Source organism: Tursiops truncatus, chromosome 3 (assembly GCF_011762595.2).
Source record: "Tursiops truncatus isolate mTurTru1 chromosome 3, mTurTru1.mat.Y, whole genome shotgun sequence".
NCBI classification, from domain to species: domain Eukaryota; kingdom Metazoa; phylum Chordata; class Mammalia; order Artiodactyla; family Delphinidae; genus Tursiops; species Tursiops truncatus.
The window spans coordinates 115,523,218-115,541,670 of NC_047036.1; the positions used below are offsets into that span (position 1 = coordinate 115,523,218).

Sequence of the window (18,453 nt, forward strand, 5' to 3'; positions counted from 1 at the left end):
ATTCACTCTTTCACTTAGGATGTTGCCTTTTGGCTGTCCCAGCTCTGTGCAGAGTCTCTCATCTAAGGCATCTACCTTATGAGACCCATTAAAAACCCAAGTTCTGACCACAGAATGGCACACATACTCCCTTCATAAACAGTTTTCAGTGCTTGCTTACCTCTCTGAATTTCTGTTTTCTCATTTCTAGCCTCTGCTGATTTCCCTTAATTACTCACCTGCTTACCCTACATTTTTTTTTAACAGCATGATTGAGGTATAATTTATATACCATAAAACTCACCCATTTTAAGTGTACAATTCAATGGTTTTTACTAAGTTTACAGAACTATGCAGTCATCATCACAGTCCAGTTTGGAAGTTTTCTGTCACCCATGTGTGCTTCACTTTTTGGTTAGCTATCTTGTTCCTCCTAATAAGATAGCCAACACCCGTCCCTGGAAATTGGAAAGTTGGAAGCTTGACCTCTGTTTCATCATCATTTCTTCTGTGGGTTTGGAAGTAATTGTTAGAAATTTCTTCAGTGGTTCTGAAATTTATATGATGTGCAGTTGGGACTTCTCTCTTCATATATGACAAGTTTGGAAAAGTTGATTTATTATTACTTTGGATTTTTTGAGAGTACAGAGAGCTTAACCATTTTGAAGAAGAAAACTCAGGTGGTAGCTTGACCCAAGATCACATGGCAAGTGATGTAGAGTTTGAGCTTCAACTTTACGGCATGCTACTCAGGTCGTGGTGTCACTACTTAAGACTTAAAAGCTCCCTGTTCCACAATTCTTGTCACTTGTTGCACCTCCACAACAGGTATAGGCTACTGTGAGAGTAGGTCATTAATTTATTACCAAGAACAAAAACAAATCTCTTCTTGTCTTCCTGCAAAGGTTCCAGGGTAAGGGGCAGTGGGAAACAACTTATGTTTGACTTAAACAAATTTTAAATTTATTTAAAGTCATCAACACATGTATAACAGAGGAAAATTTGTCATAATGGTATATTTTTTCCCCCTTGTAACCTTGTTTCATACATTTTATTTAAGTAAAGAAATTCTAGAGCTTTCCTACATGTCTGAAAAGTTGTCTTTCCTGTCATGTACAGATGTCATATTTGTTGATTTGACACAGCCTGGCTGTGACAATTTTTTCCTGCACAGCACAGATTATTACTGGGCTACTCCTAAAACCAGCTAAAGCCCAGGGCTGTTCTTTGGTTTTTTTCAATCAGGGAGTTGAAAGGTTTCTGAAATGTTGTGTTCTTCTACAGGGTCCAAACTTAAATGGGATAGGCAGAAGTGGTGCAAAAGAGGCCTCATGATTCCAAAGCTGGTAGTCATAGCGTCAGTCTTAGCCGACCTCTTAGATTAGCAGGAATCTAAGATGTTTAAATTGTTAATACACAAATTACTGTGGTAGCAAAGATATAAAAATTTATTCCGAGAGCAAATTAGAGATGTTACTCATCACTCTCCAAAGTCTCCGCTCTGCTAGGTTCTCTGGAAGTTAGCTGCTCTGAGTATTTTTAATTCAAACTTCAGAAACTTCTTCAGTCTACTGAGCTGCTATCCCAGATTTCTAGAGCCCCACAAAGAGGTATTTAGGAAGCCCCTTCCCTCATTCCCAGCTTTCATGGCAGTCAAGCCTGGCACTAGTATATGAGGTTAGCTTCTCAGAGAGCTGTGGTCGAGATGTTGCATTTGCACATTTGTCATTGTTAGGAGTGAGTGGCGCTTTCCCTGGAGGGTGAATTGAAGCTCATTCATCTGGAGAAGACTGTCAGTGACAGGTGCCCACTTCCTCCTCCCAGGGCAGACGGGGTGGCCTCCTGAAACAGGCAGTGTACTCTTGTAGAACATTAAAGTAATGTTTTTAAAATAAAGAATAAGTCTTCCCAAGTCTTGTTAGGATTTGTATCAGGAAACAGGAAAGATGGTTTACAAAAGTCAGCCATTTCAGCCTTTAGCCACACACAATCTCATGTGTCTGATCTGTAGTAGATAATACTTATTGTAATCCTTTGCTTCTTAATTTAATTATTTTTTTCTGAGTTTTACAGATTCATAAAATTGGGAGAATATAAAATTATACTAGTAGTGGCTAGAGAGTGGAAGGCAGAAACAGTGACAGACCTTCCTGAATCTAACATTTGACTGGCCTCCGAAAATGGTGGGCATGGGGTGGGACTAGGGATCTTTGTTGTCCCAAATTGCTAATTCAGTCATCAGCCTCAAATTTTATATTTGGTTTCAAAATGCCTTGTTAAGGCAGTGAAGCAATAAAAGCTGTGGCTTCATAAACACATCTAATTTAAGCTTTCTCCTTCAGTAGAGCATCCATAAAATGTACATTTGAGGGATAATGTTTGTAACAGTTTTATCTTCTACAGAATTTAGCGTAGGTCATATTTTGTAGCACTTTTAAAGGAAACAAATAGAAATCAACAATTATCTCTATAGACTGTCATCATGAATAGAAGTGCCTCTTTGCTCAGGTCCAGTTGACACTGGAAAGTGGAATTGTAACCTTCAGGGAGTATAAATCTTACTTCTTTTGTGTGATTTTGAAGGCCCTTACCCATTAAAGATCTGACTTAATTTTCTTTTTCCGCACATTTTTATGTTTAAGTTCTATGTTCTTTTGTTTCTTCTTGTGATTAGGCATTGCAGGATTGTGATAGTTCGCAGTCTTACAGAAAGCTGATAATCCCTAACTGTAACACTGCGAACAACAGTAATGGTATATAATTTTTCTTGTGCCTTTATCTGCTTAACTTGGGTGGAGGAGTGAAAATCAAAGGTTATTGCCATTGCCCTTGTTTACTCTGGCATTTTAAATTCTCAGAAAGTGCCTCTGTTATTCAACTGCCTACGCCTCTATCATTCATAACTCAGTTTGCAACTGGGGTAAGATATGTCTCAGCACTGTGTATTCAGTTGGTCCTTGGTATTGCTAATGGAATTGGCAAGCCTGTTTATTTAGAAACAGTGGTAAGTGATCACAGCCCTAGCAGCCGCTACAGAACAACATTCTCAGCACAGCCAGAGCTTCAGCAGAAGTATGATACAACTTGGAAAGATTGTTTCTGGCTACATGAGTAGTGTCATTGAGGCAGTTGGATAGCAAGGTAAAGATTTTAGTTCAAATGAAATAGCATCATTCAGGAAACAGTCCAGCTGTCAGTGCTTTTGAGAAACCAGTTAAAAGACAGTTTTGCTCTTAACTATGGGATATCATCTCTGTTTCTTCTTCCATTTCTGATGAGGGTGGACTTGGGTCCATCTTGATGTGTTAATGCTATTTTTTTAATTTGAAAAATAGCCTTGCGTTCAAATAAAACTCATCTTGGCTTAAAGTAAGCATCCATTCACCTGTCAAATGAGAACAGCAGCTTAGAATTTCGATTTCCTTCCTTTAAGAACAGCTGCAGAGTACATTTTTATTTGAGGGTACCAATGATTCTTTGGTGCCTTTGGTTCCTTGGTTTTTCTCACGTCTCACACCAGGAGACCCTTTTTCTCAACTTACTGTTCAGGCAGGTTAGAGCCCATGTAAAGCTGGTGAGTTACAAGCCCTAGGATCTTTCAGTGTTCTGCCACCAGCTTACAATGTGACCTGTGTTATGAGTTTAATTTCCTTAGCACAGAGCTAAAAAAATTTGTCCTCATAAGCAGGTAATCAATCTGTGAGAAGTAAAACACTTTTGGTGCTTTTGTCATTTGTTCTGTAAAGGTCAGGGATGGGGTAGGTGTACATTTGTTTTCCTTTAAAGTTAAAAGAGAAAAATCTTCAAAGGTCTTTTTCATCTTTTCTTCTAGGTTGCCAACTTGGCCTGTTCCATCTCAAACAATGAAGAAGGTGTAAAGCTTGTTCGAATGTCTGCAAGCCAGCTAGAAGCCCTCTGTCCTCAGGTAAAGTACAACCAGCAATGTTTAAGGTTTCACCAAATTGGATTTGGGTTATTAGAGTGGGGATGAGGTTTATTTTGTTAGTTTCATTTTTAGGATTTTAGATAGAAGTCTTGAGGACAGAACGCTGATCCACAGTCTATATAGCTTGAGAAATTTGTTTGACTTTAAGCGATATTCCCTTAAGGCATCATGTGTTACTGTCTCCTTGCCCTTCATTAAAAATGTATAGTGTCGGGACTTCCCTGGTGGCACAGTGGTTAAGAATCTGCCTGCCAGTGCAGGGGACATGGGTTCGATCCCTGGTCCAGGAAGATCCCACATGCTGCGGAGCTGCTGAGCCTGTGCTCTAGAGCCCGCGAGCCACAACTGCTGAGTCTGCATGCCACAACTACTGAAGTCTGTGCTCCTAGAGCCAGTGCTCCACAACAAGAGAAGCCACCACAATGAGAAGCCCGTGCACCGCAAGGAAGAGTAGCCCCCGCTCACCGCAACTAGAGAAAACCCCATGCAGCAGTGAAGCCAAAAAATGAAGCCAAAAAAAAAAAAAATGTATAGTGTCCTCCATTGCTGGCAAATGGAGAGTAGGCAGTGGCCATTCTACACCCTCCCTAAGGGAGGGCCATCTGCAACATGTGGTAGTCCTGGAATCGGGATGGTTACGCACAAGCCTGAAAGAATAACTGTTACCCACCCACACTCCATTGTGATGCCCAGTATTTGGATCTTGTTAGAGGGAATGAGATTCAAGAGCTAGAAGCCTTACTTAGCTATGTCTTGAAGTAGCCTTATGATACAGATATTAATAATGTAATTCAGCCAGCTACTGAAGTAAAAGCTTAAGAACTTTTCTCCGTTTATAATGGCATATTGGAAGACTGGTGATCAGGCTAGGTTAAGCATCTGGGGCTCTAGAAAGACTCTGAAGCACACAGAAGAATGGTTGCTTTGTTTAATGTTAGGTGAGTTGCCTGCCTCCTGTGAGGGGAACTGATCCTTTTTGTGTGCCTGACACTCCTTGCCCCTCAGGGATTTCTAAGCAGTGTCAGTGCTGTTTTGGTGGAAGAGGTTGCCTCTTCAATTTCCCAGGTAGAGAATGGTCATGGGCATACTCTGAAGATTTACATTAAACTCTTTCTAAATGTCCTCTCAGATTGCATTGACCACAAATAAAGGGGAATAAAGCAAGGGAACTGGAGTAATAGAATAGAGGTAACAGGAATGAAATTTCTATGTTATGTCTGCAACCAACTTTAAAATATACCGTGACTAATACTTTGGTTCTTTCATATGTATAATTCCTGACACTCAAGGTAGGTGACCAAAATAAGTAAAGCCTGGTTATTAACCTGGGATCCTAACTGGTACACAGGTTAGCTAGGGCATTTATTCTCATTCTCAACCATGTGGGTTAGTATGCCAGTGAGAGCTGCTTCATCTGAGTATGAGTGTGATGAGCCAGGTGTGGATCCACATTATCTAATCAACATTTCCCCAGCTTTAATCCAGTCATGAAGTCTGCTACTGGTCAATAGCTGTACAGATAATAAGCACAATGAATTTAATCACCTACAGAAAGTTCATGGATGACCAAGTTGTATGAAATAAATTGAGAGTAGATTTTAAAGATTTGGCATTCTTTTCTCAAGCTTGCCATTTTACCCTATCAGCATTTTATTTATTTTTTTATTTTTTAAGAAAAGGGTGGAATTTAATCTTTATTTACAGGACACTGCAAGATATGAAATTCCACATAGAAATAAGAAACCCACTGAGAGGAGAAGCTTCATATAGTATGTACAGTTTGGAACTGTTCAAGAATAGTTTCTTTGTAAAAAGTGCTACAATAACAAACCACATGTAAAAAGAGTTCTTAGTAGAGAAACAGTAAGACAAACTTCTACCAAACATAGTACACAACAAACAACTTAATGCCTCAGGTGTACAATCTAAAAGTTGAAGGTCCCAGCAGTGCCATCCTGAACTTGGAATGTAAACCCTTCAGAGGTAGTTTCTGGCACAACATTTTGATCTTCCTCTTCCTCCACAGAGAAAGAGGAGGATCTCAATCTCAATCAAGTTTAATGAAGCTTTGTACACAGACTCATTTTCATGGTTTTGTAGAGCTTCAATTTTGTCCAAACCTCCACATTCTCCAGTCATCATACTAAGTTTCTCAGTTTCCCCTAGTTTCTCAGCAGCGTGAAAGATATTTGAGATGGCATCCAGAATAACCAGAGGAATTTTGGTGTCTTTCGCAGTTAGGAGGTTCATCAACGGCTCTGTTATGCCACAGTGAACAAGGTATACGATCTGCTCAACTGTTCCGCCACGTGTATAGTTGGTTACAGCCCATACAGCTTCCTTTTGTGTCCTAAAGTCGGCCTTAGAGAGAACGCCAACAAGGAACGGGACTAATCCGTGATTTACAGCTTGTTGTATCTGGTCCTGGCGGCCAGCCGTGATGTTTGACATTGTCCATGTAGCTTCCTTCTGAATGTTAGTTTTGGAGTTTGTTAGCAGGCTGGGAAAGATGGCAAGTGCTCCTGCATCTATTACAACCTGAGTCTGTTCATCTGTTCCAATGACAATATTCCCTATGGCTCTTTGTGCAAGAGTCACAACTGGCAATTCAGTAGCTCCTAAAAGCTTCACAAGTTGGGGTACAACCCCAGTTTTCACAACCATTTCAATCCGTTCATGTGGACCATTGGTAAGGCAGGAAATAGCCCAGCAGGTATCAGCTAAAACTTCTGGGTCATCGTGATGCAGGAGATGAACTAAAGTAGGAAGAATTTGCTCAACAGAGTCTAAGGGGGGGTGCACGATTCTTGTTGCGACAAAGATTTGAAAGTGTCCAGGTAAAATTATGTAAGTAACCACGTGCTAAAGATGACACATCAGGAACCACCAAAAGTGCCAACAGCAGGTCAACTGGACCATACTTGATAACCAAGTCTCGGAAAACCGAGCTATCACCTGCAGTGTTTCCTAGAGCCCATACAGCTTGTTCACTGATGTGAGCGTGGGGAGATGCCAACAGAGAAATGAATGCTGGGATAGCACCTCCATCTACCACAGCCTTGGTCTGTTCTGATGTCCCGGAAGCATTGTTAGTGAGGGCCCAAGCAGATTCAAACTGAATGGGACTACAATCCGTTCTGCTCAAGAAGGACACAAATTTTGGAATCAAACCAGCCCGGATTATGCTGTCTGTGGGGGGCTATTTTACCCTAGAAAGCAGTTTCCTAGCAGCTTGAGTAGCTTGGAGCTGGCTTTCCAAGTTGTTGCTATTTATGCCTTTGACAATATCATCAACAGACCAATTTACAGTGCCCCGGTTTTTGCGGTTTTCCTGCAGTGGAGAAGCAGCAGCATCTGGAAAGGAGCTGACATTTCTCCTTTTCAGCGTCTGGTCATCCTTCTTAGCTTTCCTGAGCTCCACATTAACTTCTGTTCAGCGCTGCCTCATTTCTGTACTGTCTTTCCCCTTGTTCTTTAATCTGTTAAGGCGGGCAGCTGGTGAACTAGCATCCTCATTGGTGGACATGGTTATGAGACAAAGGAAGAAAGCTACACAGTTGACTCAAGCTTCCACAGGAGGTGGTGCGGGGCGCACAGGCTGCGCATGGGCTGCCCTCACAATGTCCACTACGGTCAGCCCGAGGGTGTGCCAGCACTTTATTTTTAATGCCTTTGGTTCTCCATTTGATTTTGAAATGCTTGAAAAGCGACAATGCTTTCACATATTGGCTGAAACAGATGGTAACATACGCTGATCACACCTACTAAGAGTATTTATATAAATGATCTTAAAGCCTAGAAAAAAAAATCACATGGAGAGTCTAGTAGATCCTAATGAGAGTGATGATGTGCATAAGTCATGTTTGGCTGGGACATGTTGCCCAGGTTTTAGGTTGCCCTCAGAAAGCACCTTTTTTCCCTCTCCTTTGTAGGTTCATTTCTCCTGCTAGAACAGACCTCAAGACAGTGTCCAGACCACGCTTGGAATTGGGTGTATGTCCTAGATAAAAAGGTGTTTCTCTAGGTGTGATTATTCCTTCAGATTCTCTCCTAGGCCCCTTCCTACCCTTGCTCACAGACAGGGCTGGGCAGGTTCAGTGATGGCAAATACAGTAGACATTTGCAGGCATGGTAATGACAAACTATGTAGCATGTGCCATTTCTAAATGAGGTAACTGTGACTCCACTCCAACCCATTATTGCTAGATTCTTTCATTATTTTTAAAGAGAAGTCAGCAATTCAGATTTTTTTGACAAGTCTCAATTTTAAAGGATTGGTAACTAATTTAAAGTTTTGAAATTCTTTGAGGAGCGTAAACCAGATTTCTGGGAGCTGCATCTTACCTACCCTGGCCATGTGTTTCATGCTCAAAGGACCTCTTCTTTAAGGTAGCTGATGGCTGTCCCTCTCAGGAGGAGTGGAGCCCTCTCCTTATTCTTCAGCCTGATGTGGGCAGTGATGTCAGGCATCGGGGGGTCCTAGTCCTGAGGTGTTTCCTTCCAGGGTCACTGGCTTGTTTGATAAACAAACCCTAGGCACGTTAATCAACTTGACTAGGCTAAATATGCTGTAGCATGTAGACAAAAAGTTATTATATTAAAGTGTATGTTTCTTTATTTGAGGCTACTGTCAGCATCCATCCACAGTATTGGGTTTTTCCGGTTTGTTTTTCAGGTCTCACACCCACACTGCTGCATTCAGGCAGCCCTGGCCCCTCTGCCGGGGGCTGCTTTTCTGTGGCTCCACCTACAGTCTGGAGTTGGTTCCTAGACCTTATTGTTCCTTTCTGGAGAGGAGAGGTGACAGATGGAACCTGTAGAGGAGTTTTCTTCTCCATCTTTCAGTTCACCCAATAGCAAATTAATTTTTGGAAATGGGAAATTCTGTTCTAAAGTACTAACTTTTTAGTAGTTAAGCGACTTAACTCTGATATTTGCGGTGTTAAAGTTGAGTTCAGGCAAAGTGACCTGAGAGTGGATTTATTTTGTTGCTTGGGGGAGAAAAAAGCACCCACATTTTTTGGTGATTTATGAGTAGGAAAGAAAGTAGGTCAGCTCTTTCCCTGCATTGCCTTCTGTTTCGTGTCTGCAGTATCGCACTGTTCATCAGAAAGGGGACCTCTCTCCATCTGAGCAGAGAGCCCAGCCTCACATGCTTTTATCAGGAAAAAAATCTAACTGTTTTGGGAAAGAACCTGATTCTCTAGCCCCATGCCCCCCACCCCCCAATCATCTTGCTCATGGATGTGCTCAAGTCTTAGTGCATGGTAGCTGCTTAAAACACTTCAGTTTTTCAATTCATCTGATGCTGGTCAAAAGAAAATAGAAAAACCCTGCCAACAGCATGTTTCTGACAGTTGATAATTCATATGGCCTTCCTTGGAAATTGAAGCAAGAGTGAATGAAGTATTTGAAGCTGCTGCTTATCTACATTTCTTTGTCTTTTTTGGGGGGGTGGTACGTGGGCCTCTCACTGTTGTGGCCTCTCCCGTTGCGGACCACAGGCTCCGGACACGCAGGCTCAGCGGCCATGGCTCACGGGCCCAGCCGCTTCGTGGCATGTGGGGTCTTCCCGGACCGGGGCACGAACCTGTGTCCCCTGCATCGGCAGGCGAACTCTCAACCACTGCGCCGCCAGGGAAGCCCTCTTTGTCTTTTTTTTGGGGTATTTCTCACTAACTAAATTGAGAAAGAACTTATAAAATTGTTGGTTCTTTCTTCTGCCTCCTTAGATTTATCTTCCATATTGCTGCTTCTCCCATTGTTCTGTGGGAATGCTGATCATTTTTGTGGCTAACAGGCTTGACAAGCATCAAATAAGCATAAACCCAGACAGGCCTGGTCTATATAGGTAGTGGGAAAATATATAGCTCTTAAATGAGCATCCAAGGCATACGGGCCAGGGAAGCCTGTGGCCTCAAGTTCTCATTCATGTATTATTTCACAATCATAGGACCATCTACCTTTGAATCACCTCACTTTTCCACTTCTGATATTCTCTAATCTTCTTACACAGTAGTTGCACAGAAGAGCTAAAAGGAGATGCTTCTGACTAAAAGTTTCTCTCAGCATTTTCTGTACCTCTTTCCTCCCTTCCCCCCTCCCATGGAGGCCTGCAGGTAACAGGCCTCCAGAGGTACTCTGGTTTCCTTGTAAGCCTTGCATATTGGTATTGGTTTGTTGTTTTGTTTTCTTGTAAAGTCTGATTTCCATATCATAAAAGTTGGAAAGTGTTTCCCTCTCTTCCATTGTTTTTGAGAAGTCTATATAACTGGTATTCTTCTTTAAATGTTTGGGGGGAGTTTATCAATGAAGCCATCTGGCCTGGAGTTTTCTTTTTTTAAAATAAATTTATTTGTTTATTTTTGGCTGCATTGGATCTTCGTTGCTGCGTGTGGGCTTTCTCTAGTTGTGGTGAGTGGGGGCTACTTTGTTGCAGTGCGTGGGCATCTCACTGCTGTATCTTCTCTTGTTGTGGAGCATGGGCTCTAGGCGCGTGGGCTTCAGTAGTTGTGGCACACAGGCTCAGTAGTTGTGGCTTGCGGGCTCTAGAGCACAGGCTCAGTAGTTGTGGTGCACAGGCCTAGTTGCTCTGCGGCATGTGGGATCTTCCCGGACCAGGGCTCGAACCCATGTCCCCTGCATTGGCAGGCAGATTCCCAACCACTGCACCACCAGGGAAGCCCCTGAAGTTAGAAGCTTTTAAATCATTGATTCGAGACCTTCTCTTCTAATGTAACATGTAATGTTGGTGTGTGTGTTAAATAGCATGGTTGGGATGGTCAAGAAAGACCTCACTGAGAAAGTGATGTAGAAGCAAAGACCAGAAAGGAGATGACAGAACAAGTCAGAGAGGGTGTCTGAGGGGAGAGCACTCCAGGAAGATGGAACAGCAAATATAGAGGCTTTGAGGAAGGAGGGTCAAGTATCTAACAGGAGTGTGAATGGTATAGAGCCTTTTAGGGCCATGGTAAAGCATTTGGCTTTTTACTCTGAGTCACATGGGAAGCCATTGATGGGTTTTGAGTAGAGGATTGACATGATCTAACTTTGGTTTTAGCAGGGTCTCTCTGACTTCTCTGAGGAAGGATAGAAGCAGAGGGACCCCTTAGGAAGCTGTGGTTAGCAGAATAATGTGCTGCCCCCACCCCCAATTTTCTAATTCCTGGAACCTGTGAATATGTTACCTTATATAGCAGAAGCGACTTGGCAGAGGTAAATAAACTAACGATCTTTAAATGGTTAAATTATCCTAGATTATCCGGGTGCATCCCCAGTATAATCACAAGGGTCCTTATATGAGGGAAGCAGTGGTGTTGGTATCAGAGAAGGAGATGTGATCGTGGAAGCAGGAGTTGGAGTGATGTGGCCACAAGCCAAGGCATGTGGGCAGCCTCTAGAGGTTGGAAAAGACAAGGACTGGATTCTCCCCTAGAGACTCTGGAATGAACAGTTATGCTGACACTTTGATTTTAGCTCTGTAAGACCCATTTTAGACTTCTGACTTTCAGAACTGTAAGATAACACATATGTGTTTTAAGCACAGCTAGTTTTGTGATTATGTTACGGCAGCATAGGAGACCAAAACAGAGGCAAGAGTACAGTGGAAGTGGTGAGCACTGGTTATAGGGTCTGGATATATTTTGAAGACAGAACTTACTGAAGGATTAGTTGTGAAGTGGAGGGGAAAGATAAGAGTCAGGAAAAATTCCAGTTTTTTTTTTTTTTTTTTTTTTGCGGTACACGGGCCTTTCACTGTTGTAGCCTCTCCCGTTGCGGAGCACAGGCTCTGGACACGCAGGCTCAGCGGCCATGGCTCACGGGCCCAGCCGCTCCGTGGCATGTGGGATCTTCCCGGACCGGGGCACAAACCCGTGTCCCCTGCATCGGCAGGCGGACTCTCAACCACTGCGCCACCAGGGAAGCCCAGAATTCCAGGGTTTGATCCTAAGTAGCTAGAAGGATGGAGCTGTCATTTATGTTAATTTTGTGGTGCTTGTTAGACATGCAAGAAGCAAAGTCAAGTTCAGGAAAGAGGTCTGGATGAAATATATAAATGTGAGATCCATTACCACATACATGGTGCTTAAAGTCATGAGACTTAATAAGTTCACCAATGGAATGTGTAAACCCAGAGTAAAAAGGTCTGGGAAATAACTGGGGTTCCCTAACATTTAGAGTTTGGGGAGATGAGCAGTATCCAGCAAAGGAGATTGAGGAGGTGTTATTGACCAGAAGAGCATCAGAAGCTGGCTCTGTCTTGGAAGACAAGTGGGATAAGTATTCCTAGGAAGAGTGATTATTCATGTAAAATGGTTGTAGAATGTGACCTGAGAACTGATCCTTGGATTGAACAACATATAGAGATCACAAGTGATCTTGGGCAAAGAAGTTTAGGTAGAAATTTAGGAGAGATAAGCTTGACTGGAGTGGATTCAAGAGAGAAGAGATAAATTGAGTATAGCAAGTTGACAGCTCTTTCTAATTAAATGTAAGGATTATGGAGACATGGGGTGATAGCATGAGGTAGATATGGGGTTGAGAATGTTTTTTGCTTTTGAGTTTTAGTCGGGAGCATTTTTCTATGTTTAGCTGATGGAAATAATCCAGTAGAAGGGAAAAACTGGTAATAAAGAATAGAGCAGAGAGAATTGCTAGGACATTGTCCTGGAGTAGAGAAGAAATGAGATCCAGTGGACAAGTGGCAAGGTTGGTAGGAGCATAGATAGGAACATTCATAAGTAAAAAGAGGTAAGATAGAGCATGTGGCATGGATGCAGGTAAATGGATAGGTGCGGTGATAAAGATTCTATAGACATTCTCTTTTGATTGCATTCATCTTCTCATTTAAATAGGAAGCAGAACTATAAGCTGAGAGTGATGATGCTGGCAGAAGTGTTACAGGTTTGAGGAGAAGGTATGGAACAATTACTCTTAGGGTTCAGACTTGAGGAGAGGAAGAGACTGATTGGACTAAGGAAATTTAGTTTTCTTGCTGTCCCCAATACTATGAGTCCACTTGAAGTTGAGTGATCAAGATTTTAAAGGAGTTCCATTCAACATGGTTCAGAGCAGGAAATCATGAATTTTATTTTAGACATGTTTATTTTGAAATGTCTGAGGCATCTGAGTAGAGCTGTTGGGTATGTAGCTAGGAAATGACTTAGGGGCTAAAACGAATGGTCTGGGTTGGAGATGTGGGAGTAGTTGGCAGATGGGTGGTATGTAAAATCATATGATGAAATTGCTCACAGGTGGGAGAAGTGTAGAATGAGGAGAGAAGGTAGCATAGGATCAAGCCTTGAAGAACTTAAGCATTAGTGGAGGAAGACAAGACAGCAAAAGAGACACAGAAGAAGTAGCCAGAATGGTGGAAATGAAACAGAAAAAGTATTTGACAGAATCTAACATCCAGACCTGATAAAAACACTTTGTAAACTAGGAATAGAAGAAAATTTCCTCAGCCTGATAACATCGTACTTAATGATAAAAGGCTGAATACTTCCCACTAGGATCAGAAACCAGACAAGAAAGTCCTGTTCAGTGTTGTACTGGAGGTCTTAGCCAACAGTAGCATTTAAAAAGTTGCCATGGTATATATGGTGGTAGTGCGTGGTTTGGGGCTCTCTGCAAATTTAATGAGCAAGAATAGTGACTCATTAATTTATAAGTGAGAGTAAACTTTTCCCTCTAGTTGTTTCCTAGCGATTTGTAGGTCACCTTAGGTAGGCTGTTGATGTCTTACCCCATTTTCTACCGGTATTTTAGTGTTCTCCTTACTGATTTACCTAACACTATATATACTTCATCTGTCATGTATATTTAAATACAGATGTAAATAGAGAATTTTCTAAGACATGAGGAATGTTCAGTAAATGCATAAACAAACACGTTCTTTTAGGCTTTTTTAAATTTAACTCATTATCTATCTGGAAACAATCTTATGTAGCACATAAATGTAAGTGTGAAGTGAAGCTATAACTTTATTTTTCTCCAAATAGCCCGTATCAAATGTAGAAATATGCCATTCCTCACTGATTTGTGATGTCACTTTTATCATACACTGAATTCTGCTCTGTGATAGGGTCTGTTTTTAGACTATTCTTTTCAGTTCCTTTAGCTTTGTATTACATTTTAACTCCTTTCATTACTCTTTTTTTAAAAAAATATTTACTTATTTATTCGGCTGCACTGGGTCTTTGTTGCGGCACACTGGATCTTCATTGCCGCGTGCAGGATCTCTTTTGGTTGCGGCATGTGAGATCTTGAGTTGCAGCATGCGGGCTCTTAGTTGCGGCATGTGGGATCTAGTTCTCTGATCAGGGATCGAACCTAGGCTGCCTGCGTTGGGAGCACGGAGTCTTAGCCACTGGACCACCAGGGAAGTCCCTCTTCATTACTCTTGCTCTCTATCCCTAATATCTTTTTGCTAATTCTCAGCTATTTACTGTTCCAGATTAATTTGTGAATAAATAGGTCAGTCTTCCTACTCCTAAACAAGGACTGTGTTTCTATTTATTCACATTTCTTTAATGTACCTCAGAAAAATTTAGTCATTTTTGTTACTTCAGTCCTCTGGGTTTCTTTACAGATTTAATCCCACATATTTTCTATTAATTGCGTTCATGAAGAGCTAATATTCCCCTCATTTTATGTCCTGTTTTCTGGTATATAGAAACGTTACTCATTTTTATATTTATATTGTCTCTAGCTAACTTAATGAAGTCCTATTAATTCTAAGAGTTTTTTCAGTTAACTCACTTCAGTTTCCTAGATAAAGAAAGATGATCTACATTGAAAAGTAATTTTGTCTCCTTTCTAACAGCTTTTTATTATTATTTCCATTTCCCACTTTATTTCATTAGCTAGAAAGACCATTATTATTTAACTAATGGTGACAGTAGGTGTTCTGATCAATAACATCTTGATTTTTAAGGTAATGATTCTAGAGTTTCACCACTAAGTATCATGTTGGATAATTATTTGAAGTAGTATGTTAAGTATCTTTCTATTCCTAATTCATCAGAAATTAGTATTTATCATGTCCTTTGTAAACAGTTTTGTAATCAGAATGAGAAAATTCACCTTAGACGAGGTCCTTTTCCTCCATTATATATAAGGTATTACAGAACAAAGAGAGCAATTTTCTCTTTGTAAGGGAAAATTATCTTAATATTTAAGACATATAATTAATTCCCTGACCCGTGTTTACTTGGCTCTCTTAAGAAACATTTTCTTCACCCAGATTTTCTTACAAAGTCTAGCTCCACACTGATTCATTGATACATTAGTGAATTAATGAGTTAATTAATGAAGAGTAGTGCACAATGTTGAATCACCCAGGATGGCTAAAATTTTTTTAAAAAGGGAAAACAGGTGTTGAAGATATGGGGAAATTGGAACCCTCATACATGCTGGTAGGAATGAAAAATGGTTCAACTTCTTTGGAAGACAGTAAGGCAGTTCCTCAGAAAGTTAACCATATGATCCAGCAGTTCCATTCCTAGTTATATATTCAAGAATAATGATAACAAACGAAACACATATGTGAATGTTCATAGTAGCATTATTCATAATGACCAAAAAGTAGAAAGAATTCAGATGTTTGTCAGCTGATGAATGAATAAAGAAAATGTGATAAATTCATATAATGACATATTATTTGTCAATAAAAAGGATGAAATACTGATACATTCTATAGCATGTATGAACCTTGGAAACATGTTAAGTGAAAGGAGCTAGTTCCAAAAATGCACATATTAATATGATTCCATTTTAAGGAAAAGTCCAGAATAGGCAGAGCCATAAAGACAGAAGTTAAGTTAGTGGTTGCCAGGAGACAGGGTTCAGGGAGATAGGGAGTGACTGCAAGTGGGTATGGGGTTTCTTTCTGGAGTGATGGACATGTTCTAAAATGATTGTGGTGATGGTTACAAAACTGAATATACCAAACATCTTTGAATCTTCCAATTTAAATGGGTGACTTGTTTGGTATATAAAATTATCTTTCAGTAAAGCTGGGTTTTTTTTCCCTAAAGAAGTTACTTTTTATTATTCTAGAAGAAATTACTTTTTAAACTTAATAAATGTTATACTTTCTGTGAAGTTATTATATGTCAACTACAGTTATCTCAGAAAAAAAATTTTTTTTTTCTGTACTTTGAGAATGTACCAAGAACCTAAAATGCCAAATGTTCATCACAAGATTAAGAATGGTGGGTGACTGGAACAAACCTCGGTATCGTATAATCAGAATAGTGATGTGCATCTATAAGATGGAATAATAAACAGTTAATGTTTTTTAACATACATTTAATGATATGGAGTATCATATCATATGGAGTATTTAAAAGAAGAAACGAATAGTTTTACTAGCATATAATTCTAATTATGTATTTTTTGATTTGGCACATAACGTTTGTATGTGAGGGAAAAAAAAGCCTGGAATATAATGCCAAAAATTGTGAAGAGTTGTTATCACAGGGTGGAGAGATTAGAGATACTTTTGTTTGTTATCATCCATAGTTCCAATGTATTACTGTATTTCAGATGTATTACTTCTCCATTCACATATAAAGCCTGTTGTTTAATACTTCTCTACTTCATTTTTGTAACTGTTAACAGTGGAGCATGTGGTATCATGCGTCCTCATGAAATGCACAGGAGACAAAGCATAGACACTGTGCTGACCAAATTGTCTCACTTGTTTTATTTTCATGACTCTGAAAGAGTAAACAATGAACTTTAATGTCTTTGCAGGTTATCAATGCTGCATTGGCTTTAGCAGCAAAACCACAGAGTAAACTGGCCCAAGAGAACATGGATCTTTTTAAAGAACAGTGGGAAAAACAAGTCCGAGTTCTCACAGATGCTGTCGATGACATTACTTCCATTGATGACTTCTTGGCTGTCTCAGGTATGAGCTGATTCCCCAGAGAAGTATGTGAGGCTGTGCATACTTACTTTCACCTAAGTTACAATAATGGGCAATCAAAATGCCCCCAAGTATGGGCAGGTAAATTATTCTAGCAATAATATTGTGCTGATTTTCATTTTAATTAAAAACAGCAACAACAACAAAAAAAAGCGGGACTTGGAGTTGGAGTTGTTTCCCTTGTTATGAGGCTGGTCTCGATCTTAGAAGTGTGAATTAGTAATCTGCCTGGCAGAGGTTTTTCTCTGTTTATATAGAGTAAGATCTTGCAGCTGTGACCTGTACAACACCATAGCCATCCACCCCTCTTGCTGCTGCTGTGTTTAGAAAAAACATTGACCTGTGTCCTGGCTGTGGTTATTTGTTATGAGCCTATGAGACTTAGGAGGAGGGATTCCCAACATCATAGCTTTAGTTTCTTTTGTAAAAATTGTTCCCCTTGGAAAGCTTCTCTTTCTCTCTCCCTCAGAAAAGATCGTAGTTTAACTGCCTACTTTTCGAAAGACTCTGTCTGCATGATGCACAGATAGAAAACAGAGAGGAAATTTTTAAGTACCTTTTAATTATGAACTTACAAAAAATAAATCTGGGTAATTGACCTCACAAAAACAGTTGATTTCATTATATAAACATAAACTGGTAATGACATAGTAAATTGCATTCATATAGAACATGTCTGTCAACTGCAATTCCCTGTTTATCGCAGAGATAAGTTTCAATCCATCTTCTTAGAGTTGAGCAAGTATAAATGCATTCTCCATTTAACAGGCCTCTGCTGCCCTCGACTGCACTGCTTGCTCTCTGGAGGTGCCAGGTTTCCTGAGGCCAGTGGCTGTGGGCAGAGTCAACGGCTGGTACTTGTAGGGCTGAAACTACCTGTCACCCCAGGGAACCACAGTTTGGAATGTGGGAGATGTGAGTGGCCATGGGGCTTGAAACAGAAGCAGGGCTTAAGTACATGCACAGCACAGTCCTCCAGCAGTGACCTATATAAGGTGACAGTGTGTTCTGCATAACAACGTTCCCCTGTGTCTGCTCGCTCTCCTTGGGGTTGGAGCTTTGGCTCTACTTGAGATAGTGGGGAGCAGGCAATCCATAAACTGCAAAACAAGGGGGTAAATCATGCTGCTGCAGGACTGCCAAATTGCAGGTGCTGGTACTTTAAAACAAAAAACCATTTGTAAGCACATCTTTGCAGGTGCCAAAAATGCAGGAATTGCTTTTTTGGGAAATCTTGGCCTTCTGTTGTTTTCCCCAGTGAAGTACTGAATTATTCTTTTTCATAGATTTAGAGAAAAACACTCTACTTTCACAGCACACTTTTAAGCAAACAACAAATTCTGATATCTAAATACAAAGCCCCCCTCCGGAGATAGATATTACATTCCTAAACTCACTTACCAAGTAAGGCTTGGTCTCAAGGGGTTTTTGGTCCTTCTTATAGCAAAATAAAATGTAATAGAATCAAATGTCCCTCATGCAACATTCTTCAAATCAGAGAACAAAAGGGATTTTGCAGTAGCATTTAGTGGGATCCAGGCAGTATCTTTAGGGTATATGACATAAAACAGAAGAACAGTAAAGAGAAATCAAA

The 18,453-nt window shown here is 40.5% G+C and overlaps 1 protein-coding gene and 1 pseudogene across 1 annotated transcript in view; one reads left to right on the forward strand and one right to left on the reverse strand.

Moving 5' to 3' along the window:
* The window catches only part of CTNNA1 (catenin alpha 1), a 178,401-nt gene that overhangs the window by 142,106 nt on the left and 17,842 nt on the right, over positions 1-18,453 (forward strand). Inside the window, exons 10-11 of the mRNA XM_019924496.3 lie at positions 3,812-3,904; positions 16,685-16,841. Coding sequence (XP_019780055.1) covers positions 3,812-3,904; positions 16,685-16,841 — 250 coding nt within the window. The remainder of the gene's footprint in view (positions 1-3,811; positions 3,905-16,684; positions 16,842-18,453) is intronic.
* Positions 5,772-7,451, reverse strand: LOC117311611 (importin subunit alpha-1 pseudogene; annotated as a pseudogene).